We start from the raw sequence: 23,405 nt of genomic DNA, 5'->3' as shown, positions 1-23,405 counted from the left end.
GGTATTCTTCGATAAGACCCTTGGCTTTATCCGTGTCCCAACTCATCACGCCGCATGCGAATAGGCAACTGAACCCACTAGCGATGGATAACCTTGCGGCCTGAAGCAACTAGAGGACGCGGGACGAAAGCCGCATGCGATTGCGTTACCCATTCGTGCAAGTGAGCAACTTGCAGCATACAATCGCGCCGCGTGAGGCGGTTGCCAATGGTTGCCTTAATGTAAACCCGCCTTTACTGTTGGAACCACGATGTTTTCTATTTGGTCCGTGCCGAGACGTAATAACTAGGAAAGTTGGAGCTATGAGTTCAGTTGTGAATAGTATTAGCTAGCGGGCAACGGCGTGATCATAGAAGCTAAAGAATCTCCATTGTTGAGACCTGTTACCAAGCAACGAATAGGAAAGACTATAAACGACTCAGGCTTTGCGTGTTCTCTTGTGATTTCTGAAGTTTGTAGATCAGTGATAGCGTTGTAATTGTTTGCAGTTCCAAGTCGTGTGTATATGCGGCCAGTAAACCCATTCATCAATCCAAACCCCGTCTATAGTCACTCATACTGCGTGACAGAATAAAGGTAACTATGCGGTGCTGAACTTTCAATATGTTTTAAGATAGACTAGAGAGTAGTACGGGGATAACGTTCAAAATGAATTTTTATTTTATTTGCGTACGGGTTATTAATCGACGTTTCAGTAACGCAGGTTTTATATAGCATCGAATGGTAGAATGATTAACCCTTAACACGCAAGTACCGACTATATCGGCTCGGGATACTTCCAATCAAACTGCTACATTCGAAGATATCGGCTCGTTCTTAATCAAACAGTACATAACTCTCTCGATAGATGGCATCAGGTGTGATATACAGATATTCAGAGGAAGAAAACGGGCTTTTATTATTAAACCAGCTGATGTTTGAAGGTCATTTGAAGAAAATACTGTGGATTCTTCTGCTCAACTACATTTAACTTTCAGGTACCCCCACGGTAAGACTTGGTAGGACAGGGCTGATGAATAACTGAAATGGGAATTATGGGGAAGGAAGAGGTCACGGACTAATTTATGGCAATCTAATATCCCGGAACTGGCCTTAAGGGGCTGAGAAAGACCATGGAAACGTGAAGTTCTAGCCAAGATCCGAACCAGGAATCTCCATAATACAAATCAGGAGCTNTGTCGGCTTTAGAGAGGTTTCATAAGGCATCGTAAGTTTAGAGAAAATGGGAATTGAAAATTCCATATGTTAAGTGCGATTTCTGGTTATTCCGTAGCAAGAAATAAAATTACAGTCCTCTGTGGCAAGATGCCGTGTATCTGTTTTCATTAATTTCGTTCTGATTAGCATGTATCAGAACAACAGATTACACAGAGTCGAATATTAAAGAAGAAGCAATCACTGTAAAAGGCCATGAAGGCCCATAGAATTGTGAGACATCGAAGCTCCCACATTTTCTAGACAATCGCCTCACAGGTGGCATTCAGGTTGTCAGTCTTAAGCGCCGGCCGCCCTTTACTCCAAGGAAGATTCCTGGTACTCATTTCTGTTAGAGGCTGAGTCGATCCCAGAGAAATAGAGCGGCTGGAAGGATGTGGTCAATTGAAAAAATACAATAACTTCATCGGGAATGGAACCGGCGATCTTCCAGCGTGTAGCATAGTGCCTCAACCAACTATGCTGCCGTGCGTAGGAATTTAAAGGAAGAGAGAATTTCCTAAGTTGAAGATACTATCCGAGAATTTGTCTGAAGGGACTGAGCAAAACCATGAAAAAGTCAACCAAGACGGTTGGTGTCATGGTCGAGATTCGAACTACTAACCTTCCGAATACAATTAATAAGCATCACCGCATCAAACTGCGGTGCAAAGCCTTGTAGTTTGATACGTACAAATATTTCTGAAGAAACGTGTTCAGGGTAGAAAAGAGGCATTCGGTGAAAAAATTATGCATAATGTGGGAGAGGCCTGACACGGAAGATGTGTAAGTGAGCATATGGGGACAGTCCTTCTCAGGGCTATTAGCATTCTCTTCTTTTGAATTCATCATTGAAAAATCAGTCCTTTACTGAGTTACAGAAATTCTCGCTGTCTCCCTCAGCAACAGACTCCGCCCTCCTTATCCTATATCACCGCTTCCTTCCAGCAAGAGAAAGTTTTATGAGCAGAACTATATTTACCTAAATAAAATATTATAAGTTCCCTTCGAATCGGAACACCACTCATTTGTCTAATAACTTTCTGCTTTTTGAATATGTTTCACCCAATAATTTCTACGTTCTACATGTCACCTTTATGGAGACAATAACAAGGTCCTGTTGCATATTCCCATGCGTCACCGTACACCGAATAAAATTACTTATCATTTATGGGAATGTGATATGCGTACATGATTACTGAGTCAAATCACTCCAAATCGTCGATCTACAAGGGATATGTTAACCAACATTAATAAGAACTGTTCTTACCGGTTGATACTGAAGCACCATACAAGATTTAAGTTTCTTGTCAGGGGGGATCTTACGATGCTGTCAGTAGCTAGATTCTATAACTCCGAACGATAAGATGATAGAAGGACAAATTATGAAGGATTTTTTTTTTAAGAAAGCGGTCATGGCCTAACAGTGGCACTATCGCTGAATTATCCAAGAAGAACTGAGGGAAATCCACTAAACTATCCGTAAGAATAACTGGTGTCATGGTGGAGTTGCGAACCCAGTACCTCCAAAATATGAGACTAGAGAGTTACAGCTACGCCTACCTGCTCGGAGTTTTCATTCAGTATTTGATATAATAAAGCATTTTAACGCACTGATGTTCGACTGGTGACAATTTATAAAATTGTGTTATGTGATGATATGGGAGAAAATGTGGCAACAAAAGAAATCCAAACATGAATCGACCACAAATGTCTGTTCCACAAACTGGTTTTGAACCCTAGTGCTAAAGGAAAGAGACCCATATTCTGCCCAGAAAAGGAAGAGGTCAGTTTTGTTTCACACTGACCTCCGCAGGATTCTTAGCCATGCGGTTCCGAATAACTCTTATAAATTGTGAAACACACTAAATACTCATACAAACGGACGCCATTCCATAAAAACATTAAATACATGTCCGAAGAACCACTTGAGAGAAATAAAGATGGTGTCGATATGGCGCTTATGCCGTAAATGTCAGATCATGATCTTTAAGTTATGTTACTAGCAATAAAACTGGATCTTCTACAAATTTCTGCTTTGCGCGTGATCTGTCGGAGATAATTCTGGATCTCGTCGCTTTGGAGTTTTATGATTCGTTTGTATTTCCTCGTTCAGCCGTCGCAGCGGCGGCAATTTCTCAAGTGATATTTGCTGATAGGAGTTAATGCGTTGAAGGGCATCCGAAATGCTGCTGACAGGTGAACATGCGAAATTTGTGGTGCTGAAAGCGGTTGCCATAGGCATTAAATATTTCGGGATGTGAGACTGCACTGCCTCCTTCTTCATGACACTTTTCTAACAAGAAAATATAGGCAGTAGGTACATGTGAAACGTAAAGAACTATCAAACCACACGGTGTCATATCACATTTAACTGAACGAGTTGTTTCGCCTGAATGATGCAGCAACTTTTTCGACACACGTGCGCTGCCGGGATGTCTACAGAGTATGCAGGAGTTACCGGGAATATACAACATTCCCAAGTGTTCATCTTGCACTACTGGACAAAGACAAAGACATAGACATGTATTATCACTTAATAGTATCGCTATCTTGACTAGGTTTCTCGTAGTTTTTCCTTAGTTCCTCCATGCAAGTCCCGGGACAGCACCTCGATTTGGCTACGACCGGCTCCTTTCCAAATCTCTTCCAGTTCATCATTCATCTATCGTCCTTCAATTCAGTACCATGTTTTCTACCTAATGACTCATTCATTCACGGAACTGAGCCTTTCTGGAGAAGCCGCCAATTATGCAGCTACTCAAGAACCTCCCAATATTTTCGAGAACCCGAAGGTTCATTACCGTGTTCACAACAGCCCTCGACTGGTCCCTATCCTGAGCCAGATCGAGCCAGTCCATAACATCCTTTCCCATCTGAGATCCATTTGATTTTGTATACCCACCTAAGTCTTGGTCTTCATAATGATCTCTTTCTTTCTTTACCCCAAAATCCGTCAATCCAGTTGCAAGAACTCTGGAAGCATCTCGTGTTAACTTTCGCCGTCTTCATCAGCCATGCGGTAACAATTACAATTCACACAACGGCTTTCAAAATCCTTTCCATCATCTGCTGGGAAGTGACGACGGAAGACAGAGAGACGGAAGCGTGAGGAACATGGGAGAAAAGAGTCGGAACAGGAGAAAGCGTACTGTAGCAAATTCAGCGGGAGGCATATGGAGAACTCCTTCAGGCGCCGTAGGCAATACCCCAGAGCCGCCTCCCCCTTCCTTCCTCTTGGGACATCTCAAGGCTCTCAGACTTGCGCGCGAATGGCACAGCACTTGAATGCAAGGATGCTGGAAAAGTCTGTCAGACTGTGTGTTAAGGATTTGTCGTCGGATAATGCTTTCTAGAACAGTTCTGGATTGTGAGTGTAGGCTCAGCATAGAACTCATTCTTGCTGTATCACCTACACTGCAAATGTACGCATGATGGTAAACTCTAAAATGTCATTAAAATCGCTTTAGGCCTAAATTTAAGATAAACTCATTTACATGAGGATTCGAGATAGCTTTCTATACCGATGGGCTATGGGCTGGACGGCCGGGGTTCGTTTTCCGGTATGGGCAAGAGATTTTCCTTTTCTCCACAGCATTAGGGCTGGGGCCCGCTTAGCGTCCTATCTAATTGGTACCGCGCGCAAAGACGCTGGGGCGTGAAGCTGAGTACTCACCTCTATCTAGTGCAAGGTTAAGAATGGTGGAGCTATACCCCCACGACTCCATGTATGTTCAAGGCATGGTACTTAAGTAATTAAGTACAGGGACACTTTTCCCTGTATATCTCTGCGATTCTGTATGTCAGATTCTGTTGACACTATACGTAAGCAACAGATGTGACCACGAAGTCACAGCACGAATGCCGAATGCTTCATTATCTTTTTCTTTTGGGCGGGGGGGGGATTCAGTCTACATAGCGACTAACCTACTGGCCGGACTACCGAGGAATCGGTATTCGATTTTCGGTATGAATAAGAGATCGCATCAAGACCGGCTCTGAGGCCCACCCACGCAGTGGGTACATGGGTCTCTTTCCGTATTTGCAAAGCGGACGGGGCGTGAAGCTGATGACTCACCTCCACCTACTGCAGAAGTACGATGTGTACGTGTTCATTGCGTAGTGCTTACGTAGAGGTACAACTTTTCTTGTATTTTCATCTTGTTGCCAGTGTAACCGATCTGCCAACCTCAGCTTCATTTAATTTATTAGCATGTTTTGATCCAGGTAAATTAACATGTTCGGTTAGGTTTACTTGTAACCTACAGCAAATGGAAGAGAGGTACATAGGCCATTTCTTGCTCTCAAGAAGGACTTTTACCTCAAACTCTCGACTGAAAAAGACAAAAGAAAAACGACTGGTCAATGCACATGCGAAGTGAAATAGGAAGCCCCCCTCCCTCCCGCAGCTTGGTTCCTTTTGAAAGTTTCACAGAATTTTGCTTGTTGGAGTCCTTTGAAAATACGAAATGTGACAGTTTTGAACATCTTAACTTAAAGATGGGTGGTCTCTCAGCCCAAGCCAGGCTTAACATTTGTCAAGCTACTGACAGGATTTACGTTAAGTCTTTGGAGCCTAAATTCCCTAAACGGATTGGGGGAATAGTTAATTAAGTTACTCCCATTTTTAAAAAATGACCAATCCTCGTAATTTAGGGAGCTGACTTGAGGACCGAGAAGTCTCCGAGAGTTGAGAAGAGGTCATTCTGCTAAGTGAGTTGTTGCACGACGCAAGAAATATACGGACGCATCCCTCAAAAATTTATAATTAATTACGTAAAATTTGTGGACTTACCACGCTTACTGTGTCCAAAGTAGCAACTGTTTGTCCGAAAGTGGGATAAAAACGAAAAGTACCAGTTGTGGAATTTATAATATCGAAATGAATATTGAAAACCAGTAAGGCAGTTCAATATTCAGACGAAAATCAGTGTGATACATAACTTAACAAGCAAGTGTAATCTAGTGTTTCAAAGTCAATCACCGACAAGCTAATAGTAATAAATTGTCTTGTGGAACAAAGTGTTATAGCAGGAGTTCCCACTTCCCTTCCTGAGCGAGACCCTGCCAAACGACCTAAGAACTGAATCTTAGCTCTACCGGAGAACTAGCTACCCCAAGCCAGCAATCCCTCATGAATCCTTCACCTCTTTCGTGAATCTGTAAACTGATAGGATCAGTTTACTGGCGCCAAAATTACAACCTACTGTCGTAAAGATCAGGGGCGTGTAAATGGTGATAAGTGGAGCAGGGTAAAGTTAGCTGTAGCGTCCGCCGCCAGTAGCAGCCCAGCAGCCAGCTGCCGGAGACGACAGTTAAAGGAAGTGGAGACAACGGGCGGTTACAACAAGAAGTTGGAGCACAATCGACGATTGAACCCGTTGACAGGAATAATACAATATGAAGGCGAGTGATTGTAATGATAAATTTTATGTTCAATTTCCTTTACGTAGAAAAGAATTCAATTTGCATATAGAACTCATATAAGGTGCAGAGGAAATAACGACTCTTTGTTTTATACATATTTTAAGAATGCATGCTAATTCTACCCCTACCTTCACTATGGACTTCGAAAGCTTCCTAAGAATACATGACTGACCACGGCCCTATTTAACAGCTTAAAATTTAGAATGTAATTCGATTTCTTGATGTAACGCATATGAATTGAAAGTGTTAAAAGTGAGGTCTGAGAGAAATTATAAAAGATGTCGGTCAATCTCATTCGATCTCTGGGGTGAAATTTGAAAGCCGGGACATCTAAAGATAAAACGCGATCCCTACTCGCTCTACCGCGATTCTCGACAGTTAGAGGACAAAAAATTCTATGCTTCTGCAGGGAATCGAATATTGGCTTTCTGGCCCTAAGCGAGTCACATACTCACTGCGTTTTGCTCACACATTTTCGTGTATCTTTATGCAACTATACACAAGTAACAAGGTCAAGAACATGTGGATCTATGCATCCACTCCCCCCATACGTCTACATGGAATCGTGCTTGATTAGTTAAGCATAGGAGAAACTTCAACCTTTTTTTTTTTTTTTTTGCTGAAATCGTGTGTACCGGTTTGCATGAATATCTCGCGTAACAAGTGGTCGGCTCATAAAACATACAAATATCGTCCCCTTTATGTAACTCTGTAGAGAATATAAACCGAGTTAGTTTCAATGTTACAACCCTCCAATGTCCCGCCCAGCTTTCGTGAGCGCGTGGAGAGAAAGCCGGCGTTCTTTACTGCTGCAATGTGAAGTAACGATAAAAAGAATCGATCCACAATCACGTGTTATACACATGACGTGGACTATATAATACAGCGATACGGACTCTACGTCATGAACATTGACTGGCTTCATGGAGAAGGAAAGTCTGGGCCACAGTGCGGAAGAATACAGCAGTCTTCAGTTCAAAACTAAATGAACAGGGTGATCAACCGGTAACGTATTCGGGAGGTCTTCGGTTAGAGATTCGGCAGGGGCATCAGATACATTCACTGAGGTCCTATTGTGATTTTTCTCAGTCCCTAAGCGCATCCTCACTCTATTCACTTCGACTCTGAAAGTTTAAAGAACATCTGGGCTTTAACGGGTTTTTGCACTTCGTCCACTGTCCGGTATTATAAAGAACATTGAAGAATATAACGTTTTGGAAACATGTCCAGTTTCCGAAACACTGTGTTCTGTAGAACACCGGACGATGGACAAAATCCGAAAACCCAGTAATTCTGAGTGGTATACACCATCGTTAGAACTCTGTAGAGAATCTGCTATTTTAAGGGCGTGTTGTTCGGAAACGTTGGTAAGACCACGCGGTGTCACGTCCTACAAGACCATAATATGAATAATTAATGCAGTAAGAATGTTAAAACTTATACAGCAAAAATTTTCTTAAACGTAATTGAAATACTCGCTGGTGTGATATAATCATTATGAATGTTCACGTCCCAACAGAAGATAAAATTTATAATATAAAGGACAGGTTCTGTGAAGAACTAGAACATGTATTTGATAAATTCTCGAAGTACCCTATGAAAATTTTGTTAGGAGATTTCAATGCCAAAGTAGGGAGGGAAGACATTTGAAACCAACAATTGGGAATGAGAGTTTGCATGAAATTAGTAATGATAATGGAGTTAGAGTAGTAAACCTTGCCACATCAAAAATCTTACTGTCAAGAGTACAATGTTCCCACATCGTAACATCCATAAATTTACTTGGACATCTCCTGATGGGAAGATACGCAATCAAATAGACCATATTTTGATAGACAGGAGACGGCACTCAAGTATACTTGATGTCCGATCATTCAGGGCAGCAGATTCTGATACTGACCACTACCTGGTGGTGGCAAAGGTTAGGGAAAGACTGGCAGTGAGCAAACAAACAACACACAGAGTTCATATGGAGAGTTTCAATCTCAAGAAATTAAATGAGGTAGAGGGTAAAGAGCAGTATTATGCTGAAATCTCCAATAAGTTCACGGCTTTGGAAAACTTGGAAATTGAGGTGGATGTTAATAAATCTTGGAAAACTATTAGAGAGAATATAAAAATGCCTGCTAAAGAGAGTCTAGGTTATTACGAACCGAAGAAGCATAAGCCATCGTTCGATGAAGGATGCTCAAAATTATTAGATCAAAGAAAGCAGGCCAAATTGAAATGGTTACAGGATCCAAGCGAGTGAAATGGGGATAATCTGAACAATATAAGACGTGAAACCAGCAGGCATTTCAGGAACAAAAAGAAGGAATATCTGAAACACAAAACTGATGAGCTTGCAATGAACAGTAAGAACAAGAACATTAGAGACCTGTATAGAGGACTTAATGACTTCAAGAGGGGTTACCAGCCTAGCAATAACTTAGTGAAGGATGAGAATGGCGACCTGCTTGCAGATTCCCACAACATTTTGAATAGGTGGAGGAACTACCTCTCTCAGTCATTGAATGTACATAGGGTCAGTGCTGTTAGGCAGACAGAAATCCATACAGGTGAGCCGTTATCTTAGTCCTTCTGAGGCTGAAAGTGCTATTGCAAAATTGAAACGGTATAAATCGCCAGGTAGTGATCAAATTCCGGCAGAACCCATTCAAGCAGGAGGCGAAATATTACGTTCTAAGATCCACAGTCTAATTATTTCTATTTGGCATAAGGAAAAATTGCCTGATCAGTGGAAGGAGTATATTAGAGTACCAGTTCTCAAGAAGGGTGAGNCAATGAACAGTAAGAACAAGAACATTAGAGACCTGTATAGAGGACTTAATGACTTCAAGAGGGGTTACCAGCCTAGCAATAACTTAGTGAAGGATGAGAATGGCGACCTGCTTGCAGATTCCCACAACATTTTGAATAGGTGGAGGAACTACCTCTCTCAGTCATTGAATGTACATAGGGTCAGTGCTGTTAGGCAGACAGAAATCCATACAGGTGAGCCGTTATCTTAGTCCTTCTGAGGCTGAAAGTGCTATTGCAAAATTGAAACGGTATAAATCGCCAGGTAGTGATCAAATTCCGGCAGAACCCATTCAAGCAGGAGGCGAAATATTACGTTCTAAGATCCACAGTCTAATTATTTCTATTTGGCATAAGGAAAAATTGCCTGATCAGTGGAAGGAGTATATTAGAGTACCAGTTCTCAAGAAGGGTGAGAAAACTGACTGTAGTAATTATCGGGGGATATCACTGCTATCAACTTCATACAAAAGTTTATCCAATATTCTTTTCTCAAGGTTAAGTCAAAATATAGATGAAATTATTGGGGATTCTCAGTGTGGGTTTCGACGTAACAGATCAAATCTTTTGCATTTGACAGATACTGGAGAAAAAATGGGAGTACAATGAGACAGTACATCAGCTATTCAAGGACTTCAAGAAAGCCTATGATTCAGTTAGGAGGGAAGTATTGTACGCTATTCTGATAGAGTTTGGGATACCCATGAAACTAGTTAAGCCGATTAAAATGTGTTTAAACGAAACGTATAGCAAAGTCCGTGTAGGCAAACATTTGTCCGATAATTTTCCTATCCAGAATGGTCTAACACAAGGAGATGTTTTATCGCCACTCCTTTTCAACTTTGGTTTAGAATATGCCATTAGGAAGGTTCAGGGAAACCAGGTGGGTCTGAAATTAAACGGGACACAACAGCTGTTGGTCTATGCCGATGATGTGAATCTACTGGGTGATAATGTAGATACCATAAAGAAAAACACACAAACTTTAATTGACACAAGTAAGGAGTTTGTTCTAGAAGTAAACACAGAGAAAACTAAGTATGTGTTGGCCGCGCCGCAGCTCAAGCGGTTAGTCGCTGCCTTCCCACCGCGGCGGCCCGGGTTCGATCCCGCGTCTCAAGTGGGATTTGTGGTAGACCATGTGGCGCTGGGGAAGGTCTTCTCCGAGTACTTCGGTATCCCGTGCCAATCTTCATTCCAGCAATTGCTTTACAATCACCCTCACCTATCATCTTGGGCTGGTACAATAGGCCAGAAGTGGCCGCAGTACAAGTCCCACCCCACTAGCAATAAAATAAAGTATGTGTTGCTGTTTCGTCACCAAACTACAGGGCAAAATCATGACATAAAAATAGGGAATAGATGTTTTGAAAATGAAGCACAGTTCAGATATTTGAGAACAACGATAACAAATCAAAACCTGATTGAGGAGGAAATTAAGAGGAGATTGAACTCATGTCATGCTTGCTACCATTCAGTCCAGAACATTTTGTCTTCTCGTCTGCCGTCCAAGAAACATAAAAATTAGAATATACAAAACTATAATTTCGCCTGTGGTTCTTTATGGGTGTGAAACTTGGTCTCTGATATTAAGATTGGAACATATATTGAGGGTGCATGATAACTGCATTATGAGGACCTTCATAACTTGTACCCTTCTCTAAGTATAATTAGAATGATGTACCTCGGCCTTTCTCGACGTTCAGCAGACTTTTGACAAAGTATGGCACACAGGATTACTGTATAAACTAAAAATGAACCTATCCGCACAGTTATATCTTACTATAAAGTCGTACCTGAACGAACGTTACTATCAAGTCAAAATCGACGATGAACTATATGAACACCACCTAATAAGAGCAGGAATCTCACAGGGCAGCGTCTTGGGCCCCTTTCTGTACCTAATCTTTAAAGCTGACGTCCCCCTAACAGACAATACGCTAATGGCAACATTCGCCGATGACACAGCAATAATGTCATCAGACCAAGATCCAAATACAGCCTCCAAAAAACTGCAGCAACATCTCAACTCACTTTAAAACTGGATGGAACAATGGAAAATCAAAATAAATCCTGCAAAATCCTCCCAAATAACATTTACAACAAGAAGAGCTGTCTGCCCGCAAGTTAGTATCAACAACACCCTCATACCCATCAAACAAGAAGTTAAGAATTTAGGACTGCACCTTGACGAAAAACTAACGTGGAGAACGCATATAGAAGCTAAGAGAAGACAACTAGAGCTCAAAACCAGAAATATGAATTCGCTAATCGACAAAAAATCACAGTTATCTCTTGAAAACAAAATAATCCTATACAAAACAATTATCAAACCAGTCTGGACCTACGGAATAGAGTTAGGGGGATGCGGCAAACCTTCCAACACAAAAATTCTCCAAACATTCCAATCCAAAAACGCTAAGAAAACTAGTTAATGCTCCCTGGTACGTATCAAACGCTACCTTACACAATGATCTAAGCATACCATATGTAACAGAAGTCATCAGAGTCTACGCGGAGAAACACAAAAACCGGACCACTCAAAACAACAACCAGCTAATAAGAAACCTCTTCAACCAACCAGCAATAGAAAGAAGACTAAATAGAATGTGGCCAGAGCATCTCACTAGATAAGCACCAGAGAATCATCGGAGGATGATACCTGCTTCAATATTACACTCACCCATCCCTTTTACTAATTACTCTATTTATGTATATTGAGTAGATTGTAAAATAAAAAGTAAAAAAAAAATACTATAAATTAAGTCGGTCTCGGATTACGAGACGATAATTGTTAGAAAAGTATGCAACTCCTTGTTTTATGCGTGCTTTATCGCAGATAAACTCTATATAAATTAGAGACCTCCTTGGCGATAAATGAGGTTACACAGAAAATTAGGGATTCACTCCTCAAATAATCTCCACACACACAACCACAGACACACTTCATGTGAAAATTCATTCCTTCCCCTAAAAGTCGGAATGTCACATTTGGCACAATCTATTAACACAAATTATATACTAACTCATTAACAACAATCCGATCTCTTCGGCCGTGGTGTGTGAATGTAAGTATTCTAAGCCGATCTATTCGGTACGTGAGTTGCAGATGGTTAAATAAACCAGAAGAGAAACAACAAGTTGTCGAAAGTGTTAGTGTATTTCTTTCTCCAGACAGTAATGTCCTGAATACAAAATGTTGCGCGAAGAGTCCCGGTGCGTCAGTGCGAAGGTTCAATATAAATGCTAATGCACGGGAACAATCCGCCTTCTTGTCCAGTCCTCGCAACGTCTCTGTTGTCCCTGCGGGCTTGTCTCACACGCATATCAGGTAGACCTTCATGTCCCTCGAGGAAGGGCCCTGACATGAAAGATGTCCTGTTTTCTGCCACTAAAAAACTCGTGGGCTCCACGTGGCCGAACGAGGACGCCTAACTAAATATTTCCACGAATATTGCAGATTCTCAAATATTTCATGGTCGTTCAGTTCGTCAACAACTTAATCGTCTGTAGAACTCAATTGTTCATGACCGTGTTCACAACAGAACGACATTGACTTTCACCGTCGGCAGGTTGAACTCAGTCAACACCGCCGTACCCTACTTAAATTCTATTTCAGTAAGAACACATTTCTTAAATCAGAACAACCATAATATATTCCACAACCTTGCGTTTTACTCAGAACAAATGTTCACTCCGTGAACATGGCCGTTGCTAGGTAACGCCCGCAACATACGCCCATGCGACAATAGGATATCCATTGTTAGGTCCATACTAGGTAGTACTAGGTAGCATGAACCACGCAGTGCACTGAAACGAATAATATAAGCAGCACACATTAACCACTGGCTCCAAACATGAAAGGGGAGGGATATCTTCTCTATGAAAATGGTAACATTACGATACTAACATGGCGAGCCAATGCAGCGAACAGTAGAAGAAATTTGATTAAGCATACACGTGGTCTACTGCAGTAACAAACACGAAGCTACTCGCAGTATATAACATTTTGAAAGATAATTTTAAAATAATTTTTAAATATAAAATTGTCGATTTAGGATGATCTAATTATTAAATTAGATTTAATCTATTGTTATGTATTTTATATTTTTTAATTTTAACCCAAGTCTAGTCTAAGTTTTGTCTAGTTTGTGAATCCAATAGAAACTAACTTCTACGAACCATTTATAAAAATGGGAATGTTGACGTTGCAGTTGGTAATATTATGTGAGAAAATTGAAGCACTTGAAGATGATCCATTTGAGGTCGAAACATGTAGTGCGTGCTATATAAATAAATAAATAAATAAGTTATAGACTATTGTTGCGCTGAAGGTAGAAATTATATATGAATGTGTTCTCTCATCACATTCCTCCTCGATTCGATCTGTGACCTGTGACATGATGATAGTCCAGTCCATATTATCAAACCTTGTTTCGTAAACTTACCCCGTTTTGCGCCTAGGACATCAAATTGACGTCTTCCATTCACTTTTAACACTTCGTATCTATTTTAGATATCTCAAATGCTCATTACTTGCTCCGCCTTTTCGATGTCCTTGAGCTGATATCGTAATAATATTAAAAAAGGTAAAGCTATCGCTATAATAGGCAATGGAGGCCCACAAGGTTCTGAGACGCCGAGACTCCCACATTTTCTAGACAATCGGCTCACAGATGGCAGTGAGGTTGTCAGGATTACGCGCCGGCCGCCCTTTACCTCCAGGAATATTCCTGGTACTCATTTCTGTTAGATGCTGAGTCGACCACAGCACCATAGTGCAGCTGGAAGGATTATATCAATTGAAAAATCCAATGATCTCATCATGTATCGAAACCGCGCCCTTCCGACTTGTAGCATAGTACCCCCAATTGATATTTAGTGAAGAATACTAATTATAAAACTATACAATCGGTCTTTATGCAGATTATTTGTGAAGTTACGTGAAGAGAGGAATTTCCGAAGTAAACAAAAGTGTACCATTTCCATCGCAAGGGAGTACGAAAGCAGACTTTGGCAACTTTAAGCTTCGTTGTGTCGTATCTTGAATACACCTGACAGGAGGGGTACGTGCAAGTTTAATTCATGAATTAAAAGTCCCAAGAGTTTAAGTTTCTACTGAGTACACGTTCTGTGTGCGGTCTTACGGTTACAGAGTTCCAGTGGCACCTCACGTGACAGATATGGCATCAGATTAAGATGTCAAGCAATGGGTAACCAGATTATCCTTGGATCGAAATGCATGACGGACTGCTCTGTGACTGGTGGATATTCTTTAACTCTTTATAGCGAATGATGCTGTCTTGTATCCGGGGTGTGTGTGACTAATAAGAAGTGTTTTGGATTTGATGATCCAATTTATTGGGCCTTTATACAACTGGTTACAACAGTTCATAAATCACTGTATGACAGACTGTCATCTTCATTCGACTGGACATTCCATGGGAACTATTCTGACTTCCAACCGAACTCCGTTGTACTCCTTCAGTTCTTCTGACTATGCCCGCTTATAATTCCTCAGCACGGACACCATGGAAAACACCGTCTTCTGTTATTAATAATGGGTGTTTATTGGTCCGTCATCTAGCGATATCCTATTGTTGAGAGCGTATGCTTCGGGAATGTGTTTACCGAGCCGTTGCCTAGCAATGAGTCTATGCGTCATAATATTTTGTATAACTTTCGTTACTATTCTACGCTACATAATCTGAGCTGCTGACAGGGTCATTGAAGAAACCATATATAACTACAATTCCAAGAAACTCCAACCTGAATTGAATGTATGTATAACCGGTTACAACAGTTCACAAATCAACATCCGACACTGTCATCTTCTGGACTGTCATCTGACTGGACACACACACTTCACTAGTCCATTTTACTTCTTCATTTCTGATCTGAACTACGAGACTGAATCAATTCTGATTTACGACTGGCCGCATTCCCATCTGAGCTGCCTGTTATATAGCGTATCGGTGCCCATAGAAACGTCGTCTTGGACTCGAATAATCCTTTTCTGCGGAAATACGTCTGTCAACTCTTTCCCTAGCACTGGGACTACACATCACAATATTAAAAAATTTACTGGAGGCAAGGTGAATGCATCCAAAATCAAAACAACTCATGCTTGCTGCCAGCTTCTTATTGTTCGTTTGCTTGGCTTACACTTCGACCTTGAAGATGGAAGCAGTATTTTCCTCCGAAATATCGCCGAACTTCTACCACACTACTCACCGTCATATCACAGAAGACGGTTGTCGTCATATTCACTGCTGTGTGATCCTCAAGCCCCCCCCCCACCCTCCAAGGAAAAAAACATGTCGTTTTTGTGTGTACGTTTATAAGCATGTACTAATATTACTGTGCTGTATTATACGCAAATGTTTAGTTATCACGTGGTAATTGTATTACAAAATGTGGAACTCTATGCTGGACCCTACGTCTTTCCGTTGGTGCATCTGTGAAGCAATAACCCAGTGTTTCTCAAACTTCCGGCAACTGCGGACCACTCGGATATCGTAACATTACCCTCAGCCGAAAATAACATGCAACTGAGCTTCCTTCTACGAACAGGAGACAAATAACTGTTAAAGTTACAATAAACCACCCTCTTCTATCTGTTAATTTAAAGTAATTTTTTAAACAAAGGCTCATCCAAATTTTTTAATTTAAATTATTATACTTACTATCTGAACATGATACTATTGACTAACGAACACTAGGACTATCTGGTTCACCGCCACCTTATATACCTCTAAATACGAGTACTCATTCATTCATCGTTCATTAATTAATTCATTCATTCATTCAGTCATCAATAGCTCTACAGCCCTTTGTTGGGTTCTGGCCTCTTCTTCAGTTTCGTAATCTTTTTTACACAGACGGTAGGACTCCTCGGACGGGGATCAGCCCGTCGCAAGGCCGCTACCTACACAGGACAACACAAACACAGTATAAACGCAGACACAAACATCTATGCCTTGAGTTGGATTCAAACCCACGATACCATAGTTCGAGAGAGCGAAGACAGTTCATGCCTTAGACCGCGTGGCCACCGCGATCGGAGTCAGGTCTGTGTAATGAAGAGCAATATCTTGCGGAAACAGACTATGGTATTAATTTACGAATAATATAATACCACTGCTTTGTCGGGAAATCTAAAGCTCCCTGTAACATGAGGAATCCGTTTTATTACTGCATCTAAAGTCCCGTTATAAATTCAAATGCTACAGAAATCGGTCAGATCTTTATGAAACACACTGTACTTATGAACACTGAATGGGCGAGCCAGCCAGTGCGTGGTTAGAAGTTATGGGCTTCAGGAAGATGAAAACTTTACGTTAACTTAATTTTTCACTTCAGCTAGGCAAGTGGAGTTTGGTCCAGTTAAAAGATTACAGACGTGACTAGCCCTACAAATTTCGAATGAAAAATTTTGTGCTGTCAGGCTTTACTAGTGGTTAGGACAAAGTATGATGACATTCTGATTGCCAATTCGACTCAGAAACTGCATATAAAGTGACTTCTCTTTAGGCCAGCACGCGTCCGTAATCAGACATAACCATATCTTAAAAAGAATAGCAAACCCGTTGTAAAGTAAGCTAAAGACTAAATTTCTTCTAAGTAACACATATGAATTCAGGTCGTACCTCGCAGGAAACACAATAAGTCACCGCTACAAAGCCAACAGGTTAATTCTGTTTAGGGAAACTCTTTTTAATTGCTAGAACCATACGAAACACAAACACACTCTGCGGGCAGATTGCAGAGTTTTAATATGTTAAAGGATGTAATACATGTAGCAATCAATGTTTAAGTTATGGAAAGTTAACATGGGATCCAACATGGAAAGCATTATATTACGCTTTCCTTTTTCCCTATTTCTTTCTTTCTTCCCTCATCTCTTAAGTCTTCTTTGCAGCTCTATTCCATTCGCCCACTTTTCTCTGATTGTATTTTTCTTTATCGTCCACTCTACGTATATTTCTTTCTTCGTTCTCATTTCTCGTTTTCTCGCCTTCCGTGTGTTCCCTTTCCCCTCTGCTTTATCTCTGTTATTCCGTTTCTAGCGGACACGCCTGTACGGCATTGAAGGCATCAATGCCCGCTTGTGCTTAACACTGGAGGAGTTCCCCTGTCACTGATGATAAGTGTGGCGGGATAAAAATACTCCTGCAGTAATGCATCAAGGGCAGAGGAATTCCCCACAAAAGTAGCATGTTTCTGTTGATGTGTTCTTGATATGTGAGCAGATACAGAATAGAAGCAAATACAGTCTCCTTACATACGTGCTGGGATCAGTTACAGTGATTTTTCGCGTTCACAATAATTACAAATGATGAATGTTTCAGGCACGGTCCTATTTTCACATTTGGAATTATATTAGTATATGTTAATTCACAGTGAAAATTTAATATTGCTTTTGACTTACTGCAAAAAAATGCCAAGTTCTAATCTCGGCCGGGATTGTGGATATAATGACTGATAATTTAGTGGTTTTCTCCAGTCCCTCCTCGCAAACGTCGAGACAGCGCCACGAACAAGTCACGTCGGCTTCCTTCCATACCCTTTCAAACCACTGTTCACTAAGCATACCATTCGACGCCACGACGTTACAGACGCTGATAGCGTCGTTAAATAGGCTATGAAAAAAGTAATTTCCCCCGGTTACGTCTGGATATTGGTCAAGAGATGCGCCCCTACAATCAGATTGTTATGATGCAAGAGTAGAATCCAAAGGGTTCTGACAATGGTACATAATACTCAGAATTACTGAGCTCTTTCTAAGGGACCCAACTGAGTAAGTGTCTCGCCCCAGTTCACCTGAGGACGGAAACACATCCAGTTTCCGAAACGCAGTGTTTTCTAGAATACCAGGCGATGTGAATAGTTCAAAAACCCAGTCATTCTGAAAAATTCAGAATATTGTTATCTCGCAAAGAATCCATTGATCGTGTTCTAAATTAAAATCAGTGATTAAATTATTAACTGCAGTGAATTAAATCCTTCTTCAGAAGCTGGAGCAATGTGGGCCCTTGCGTGGAACCGGAAGCTACGTTACCTTGCACAGAAGACTCTGATCCTTTCGTGACGTGGGACTCAGACACGCGTTACTTACAGACAAATGGCTGAGGCAACAACTGGCACTTTCACAATAGACGACAATTTCAAGCAAAAGTAAAACAAGGAAAAATATATTTACCTTTGCCGTGACCCTTGAGATCAAGCCGGAAGATGTCCTGTCCCTTCTGTCCGTCGACCAGCTGTCCGAGACCTCCGCTCAAGTAGCCGGACTCCTCGCGTCCGTCGTATGTCCTGTCCGACAGATCGACTTCCGCACCCCTCTGAATGCCTTGGGGCATGGAGTAGCTCAACAAACCCTCTGAAACAAGAATGCTGGGAAGTGAAGTGTGCCACCGAGCAGCGGTACTGACAAAACGGAAGTTGGCAGCTAACCAACTCCACGGGCCTTACAGTTGCTCACTATTCATGAGAATCTAAGACTTTTAAGCAAGCCGAAGGTTCATTACCATACATTGAAGGGGCCACGCCATAGCTCAAGCGGTGAGTCGCTGGCTTCCCACCGTGGCGGGTTCGATCCCGGGTCTGGTCAGGTGGGATTTGTGGTGAACATAGTGGCGCTGGGGCGGGTTTTCTCCGAGTACTTCGGTTTCACCTGCCAATCTTCATTCCACCAAATTCTCAATCATTATAATCACCCTGGGCAGGCAACAATAGGCCAATCAGTGGCCGATGTGCCAATTGGACACAGTTGGACTCCACCCCCCCCCCACTAAGCGAAAGAAATTTAAAAAAATATATTGAAGAGCTCGACACTGGACACTGTCCTGAGCCAGATGAATCCAGCCCAAACACTCACACCCTATTTCTTTTAACATCCATTTCAAAATTAGCCATTTCCGTCCATATGTGCTTAGATCTTCCAAGAGGTCTCTTACCTTAAGCTTTTCCAGTTACAATTTGTATGCAACTCTCATGTGTGCTACAAGTTTCGCAAATTTTACCATTCCTGATTTGCTCATCCTATCAATATTTGGTGTAGAGCGCAAATTTCAGAGCTGCTCATTACGTGTATACAGTTATCTATAGTGCTCCGTTAGCGCATCTACCAACGGTTGTCGTCTCGTTTGTTTCGCGGTCTCTGCCTAGCAACAGCTCTATACGCCACAATATGTTTCTGCCTTCCGTTTCTCTTGTTCCTCTATCATTCCTCTCCTTCTCGCCCTACTTCATCTCCTCTTCTTCTTTCCCTTCATTGCCCTGTTTGCACAACTGTAGGCCCACGTTATCATGATATTCGTAACTTCACCTCTGTTGTTTCCGAACTATCTCCTCTGATAACTGCCACACATACCCCGAGAGATGATCTCCCCTTGAAGTGAGATCCAGACGCACACTCACATAACAAGAGAGAGTAACAAGCCCCTGTCCTTAATTAATTAAGAACTAAGCCATAAAGACGTGTGGGGAATGAAGGTACAGCTACATCATTCTTGACCACGGCAACAGATGAAGATGAGTGGTCAGCTTCGTGCCCTGGCCGCTTCACCAAGAGGAAACAACCCCCTTATAGGAGAACAGTACAACTACAATTTTGATTCTTTTTCGTATCAGATACGAGCAGCAGATTATATACTGAACTATATATATGTTATTTTCACGATGACAAAATCATATATAACTTCATCTACACAAGGACCTAAGCTCATTGCTGGATCTTAGCCTCCTTCTCATTTTATTGATCTTTTTACACAGTCGGTAGGATCCCTTAAACGGGGGATCAGCCGATCGCAAGGCCGCTACTTGCACACAGGACAACAGAAACACAGAATAAAGGCATACAGACATCAATTTCTCAAGTGGGATTCGAACCCACGATCCCAGTGTTGAAGCGAGCGAGCACAGTTCATGCCTCAGACCGCGTGGTCGCTAACTTCATAAGTGAGTTGATTTTAAACCACTCATAAATTATTTCATATTTAATGTTCAAATACCGTATATCACTTATGCCTTTACTGCGACTCCAGTCTATGTTAAGCAGACCGTGAAGTCACATTACGCTAACCACCCTACAAATCAACATATATAAAGACAAGGATTCTTGAAAATAACTCTACCAAAAATAGCATGAGTGTAAACATATGTTTATGGGAATTGTTACGAAACACATCGGCAACTGCCAATTCCAGACATCACAAGCGATCAGGGCCGATCCTACATGCAGGATGACGCAGTAAGCACATGGCACTGTTTCTGACAGTGAAACTTACGTGATGAAACGAACTCCAGGAGGCAGCTACGAAGCGACGCAATGCCCTTATTTCCACAGCTCGCAGCATGAAGCTAAACGATATCTTGTTTACCAATACACCTGTTACACACAGATGTCACTCAGACACTCCGTGACAATAGGCTTCGCTGTACACTGCCTGTGAACTGCCTCCTCTTGTTTCATTCCACCATTTTACGTATATACTGCTGGGCACTGATCTGACTGCCAGCGCCATGAAGGCTGCTGTTCCTACAAGTTAACTAAATTAAAGGACTATATAGAAAACTGCACAATGAAGAGCTTCTTAACTTGCACTCTTCGCCAAGCATAATTCGAAAGAGCTGTTATGTATTTTGGTTGCGACAGCAGGAGTCGACACGGGTACGGTTCCCGGCAGAGAAAGATTTTTCTCCACTCCACAGCGTCCAGACCGGTTCTCGGGTTGGGCCGGCCCAGCCCCTATCCAATGGGCACATGGTGGTGACGCGGCCGGGTCATGAAACTGAACACTCACCTCCATCTGGTGCAGAGGTCGAGAATGGTGGAGCTATACCTCCACTCCCCCATATTTTTTCATGTCATTGTGCTTAATTAATTAAGCACAGGGTATAAAAGTGAGTGAAGTAAGTAAAGGTACCCCTGTAACAGGCCGTAAAGGCCAATAGGTTTGTGAGATGTTGAGGTTCCCAAATTTTCCACACAATCGGCTCATAGATGGCGGTGAGGCTGTCAGCCTCACGCGGCGGCCTTAGCCCCAGGAATAATTATAGTATTCATTTCTGTTAGATGCTGAGTCGACTCCAGGGCCATAGTGCGGCTGGAAGGATTAGGTAAATTGAAAAAAAAAATCCACCTAATTGGTATCCGATCCCGCGACCTTCCGGTTTGTAGCACAGTGCCTCAACCAACTACGCTACCCTGCGGAAGAGAAGTCCTGTCTATTCAACAGAAAGTTAGGTTTGGCGATTCTGGTCCCCATCTTAGGCTAAAAATAGAATCTAGGAAATGACGTAGTCTCAAAGGCGTCATGCACAGAGTACGGTACAGACGTAACCTGTAATGTAGAGAGGTGTGCCCTTTATTCGAGCGTGAATATTGACGACTGGGGGCCAGCCTACAGCGTGCTATCGTTAGGGATAGGAGCCCGTCGGAGAAGAGAAATGTTTTAGTTTTTTTGAGCTACTGTAGGATGAAGCTGACCAGACAGTTTGTGCCGCCAGTAGAAAAGCCAGAGGAGTTTGAAACAATTATCGAAACGTGTTCCTCTGCCGCACGCATAGTTTCCAATATGCCGACTCAGCATAAATGTAGCTATATGCAGTAATTAGGAAGCAAGGTTCTATCTCGCTTCACCGCAGCAGACGTTCAGTAACAACTAGAATAAAGTCCTACATAAAATTCATACAGGTTGTTTTCCTGTTCTAAGCGAGAGAAAATTCTGTATGTACCAATGATAGGCTGATTTATCTTATGAATTTTTACATTCGGGCAGCTTAATGGGTTCCAGACGGAATAAGAGCTTTCCCTCCAATAGAATAGTGGTCTAATCAGTTTAGGAACATACATAGAACTACGAAGCCGGTCAGGGCGCGTTCACATTACTCGTACTCGTGCTCGTGCTCGCCAGGCTTGTGCTCGTCGGGAGACTCGTCTGGCTTTTACTTGTGCTCGTAAATCTTCGTCAACACTACTTCAGTTGCTCGCCAGGCTTCGGCGCGTGAGGATCCGTATATTTACTCGTAGTGTGTATAGGCTGTAGTCGTATTTTAATTTATTGGCTACAGTTTTTAAATTAAAAATTAAAATTGCTTGCCTCGTGACTTGTCATATCGTCCACATTACTCACGAGCATAGCGAGTCACACGAGCATGAGTATGAGCACGAGTAATGTGGACGCACCTTAAGGCATGCACTGTCTCCGCTAGGTCGAAAGCCGGGATCGTGAGTTCGAATCCACTAAGGGCATGGAAGTTTGGTGTTTGTGTGTGTGTGTGCGTTTTCCTGTGTTTTTATACAGGTAGAGAGGTCTTGCGACGAGTTGATCACCCGTCCAAGGGGTCCTACCGAATGTCTAAGATCTAGTAAACCGAAGTGAAACGGAGAGTTTCATGGAGGTAGGACAAGGCCCAAATTGGGGCTGTAGTGTCAAGGGGGGGAAAAGAAACACAAATCTACGAAATCATTAAGCAGTATCACAGAATCAAAAACCACGTGACATGCAAAACGATAACTTGCACAGCTCTGACTCTTATCAGCTAACTACGTGGAGCTGAGCCCTTCTTGAGGAGCCGCCAGTTGTGCAGCTATTCAAGAACGTCCCAGCAATTTATGGACCCCGAAGGTTCATCACCGAGTTTACAAGAGCCCTCCACTGTTCCTTATCCTGAGCAAGATCATTCCAGTCCATACCATCCCATTCTATCTAAGATCCATTTCAATATTATCAACCTGTCGACGTTTTGGTTTTCCTATTGGTTTCTTTCCGCCTGGATTTCCCACAATATCCTATATGTATTCATCTTCTCCCCAATTCGTGCCACATGCCTTGTTAATCTCGTCATCCTTGACTTGATCATTCTAATTATACTTAGCGAAAGTACAAGTTTTTAAGTTCCTCATTATGCAGTTTTCTCCAACCTCCCGTCACTTCATCTCTCTTCGGTCCAAATATTCTCCTCAACACCCTCTTCTC

General features: G+C 42.0%; 1 protein-coding gene across 1 annotated transcript in view; it reads right to left on the bottom strand.

The window, feature by feature from the left end:
• LOC111864389 (discoidin domain-containing receptor 2) overlaps positions 1-23,405 on the bottom strand; it is a gene marked incomplete in the record, with an annotated part of 500,235 nt that overhangs the window by 81,182 nt on the left and 395,648 nt on the right. The window contains 1 exon segment of the mRNA XM_033751417.1: positions 18,623-18,802. Coding sequence (XP_033607308.1) covers positions 18,623-18,802 — 180 coding nt within the window.

The sequence above is a fragment of the Cryptotermes secundus genome, unplaced genomic scaffold, assembly GCF_002891405.2.
Source record: "Cryptotermes secundus unplaced genomic scaffold, Csec_1.0 scaffold399, whole genome shotgun sequence".
Classification (NCBI taxonomy): domain Eukaryota; kingdom Metazoa; phylum Arthropoda; class Insecta; order Blattodea; family Kalotermitidae; genus Cryptotermes; species Cryptotermes secundus.
Note: the sequence above shows the minus strand (reverse complement) of the source record. Positions and strands in the feature narration are given on the sequence as shown.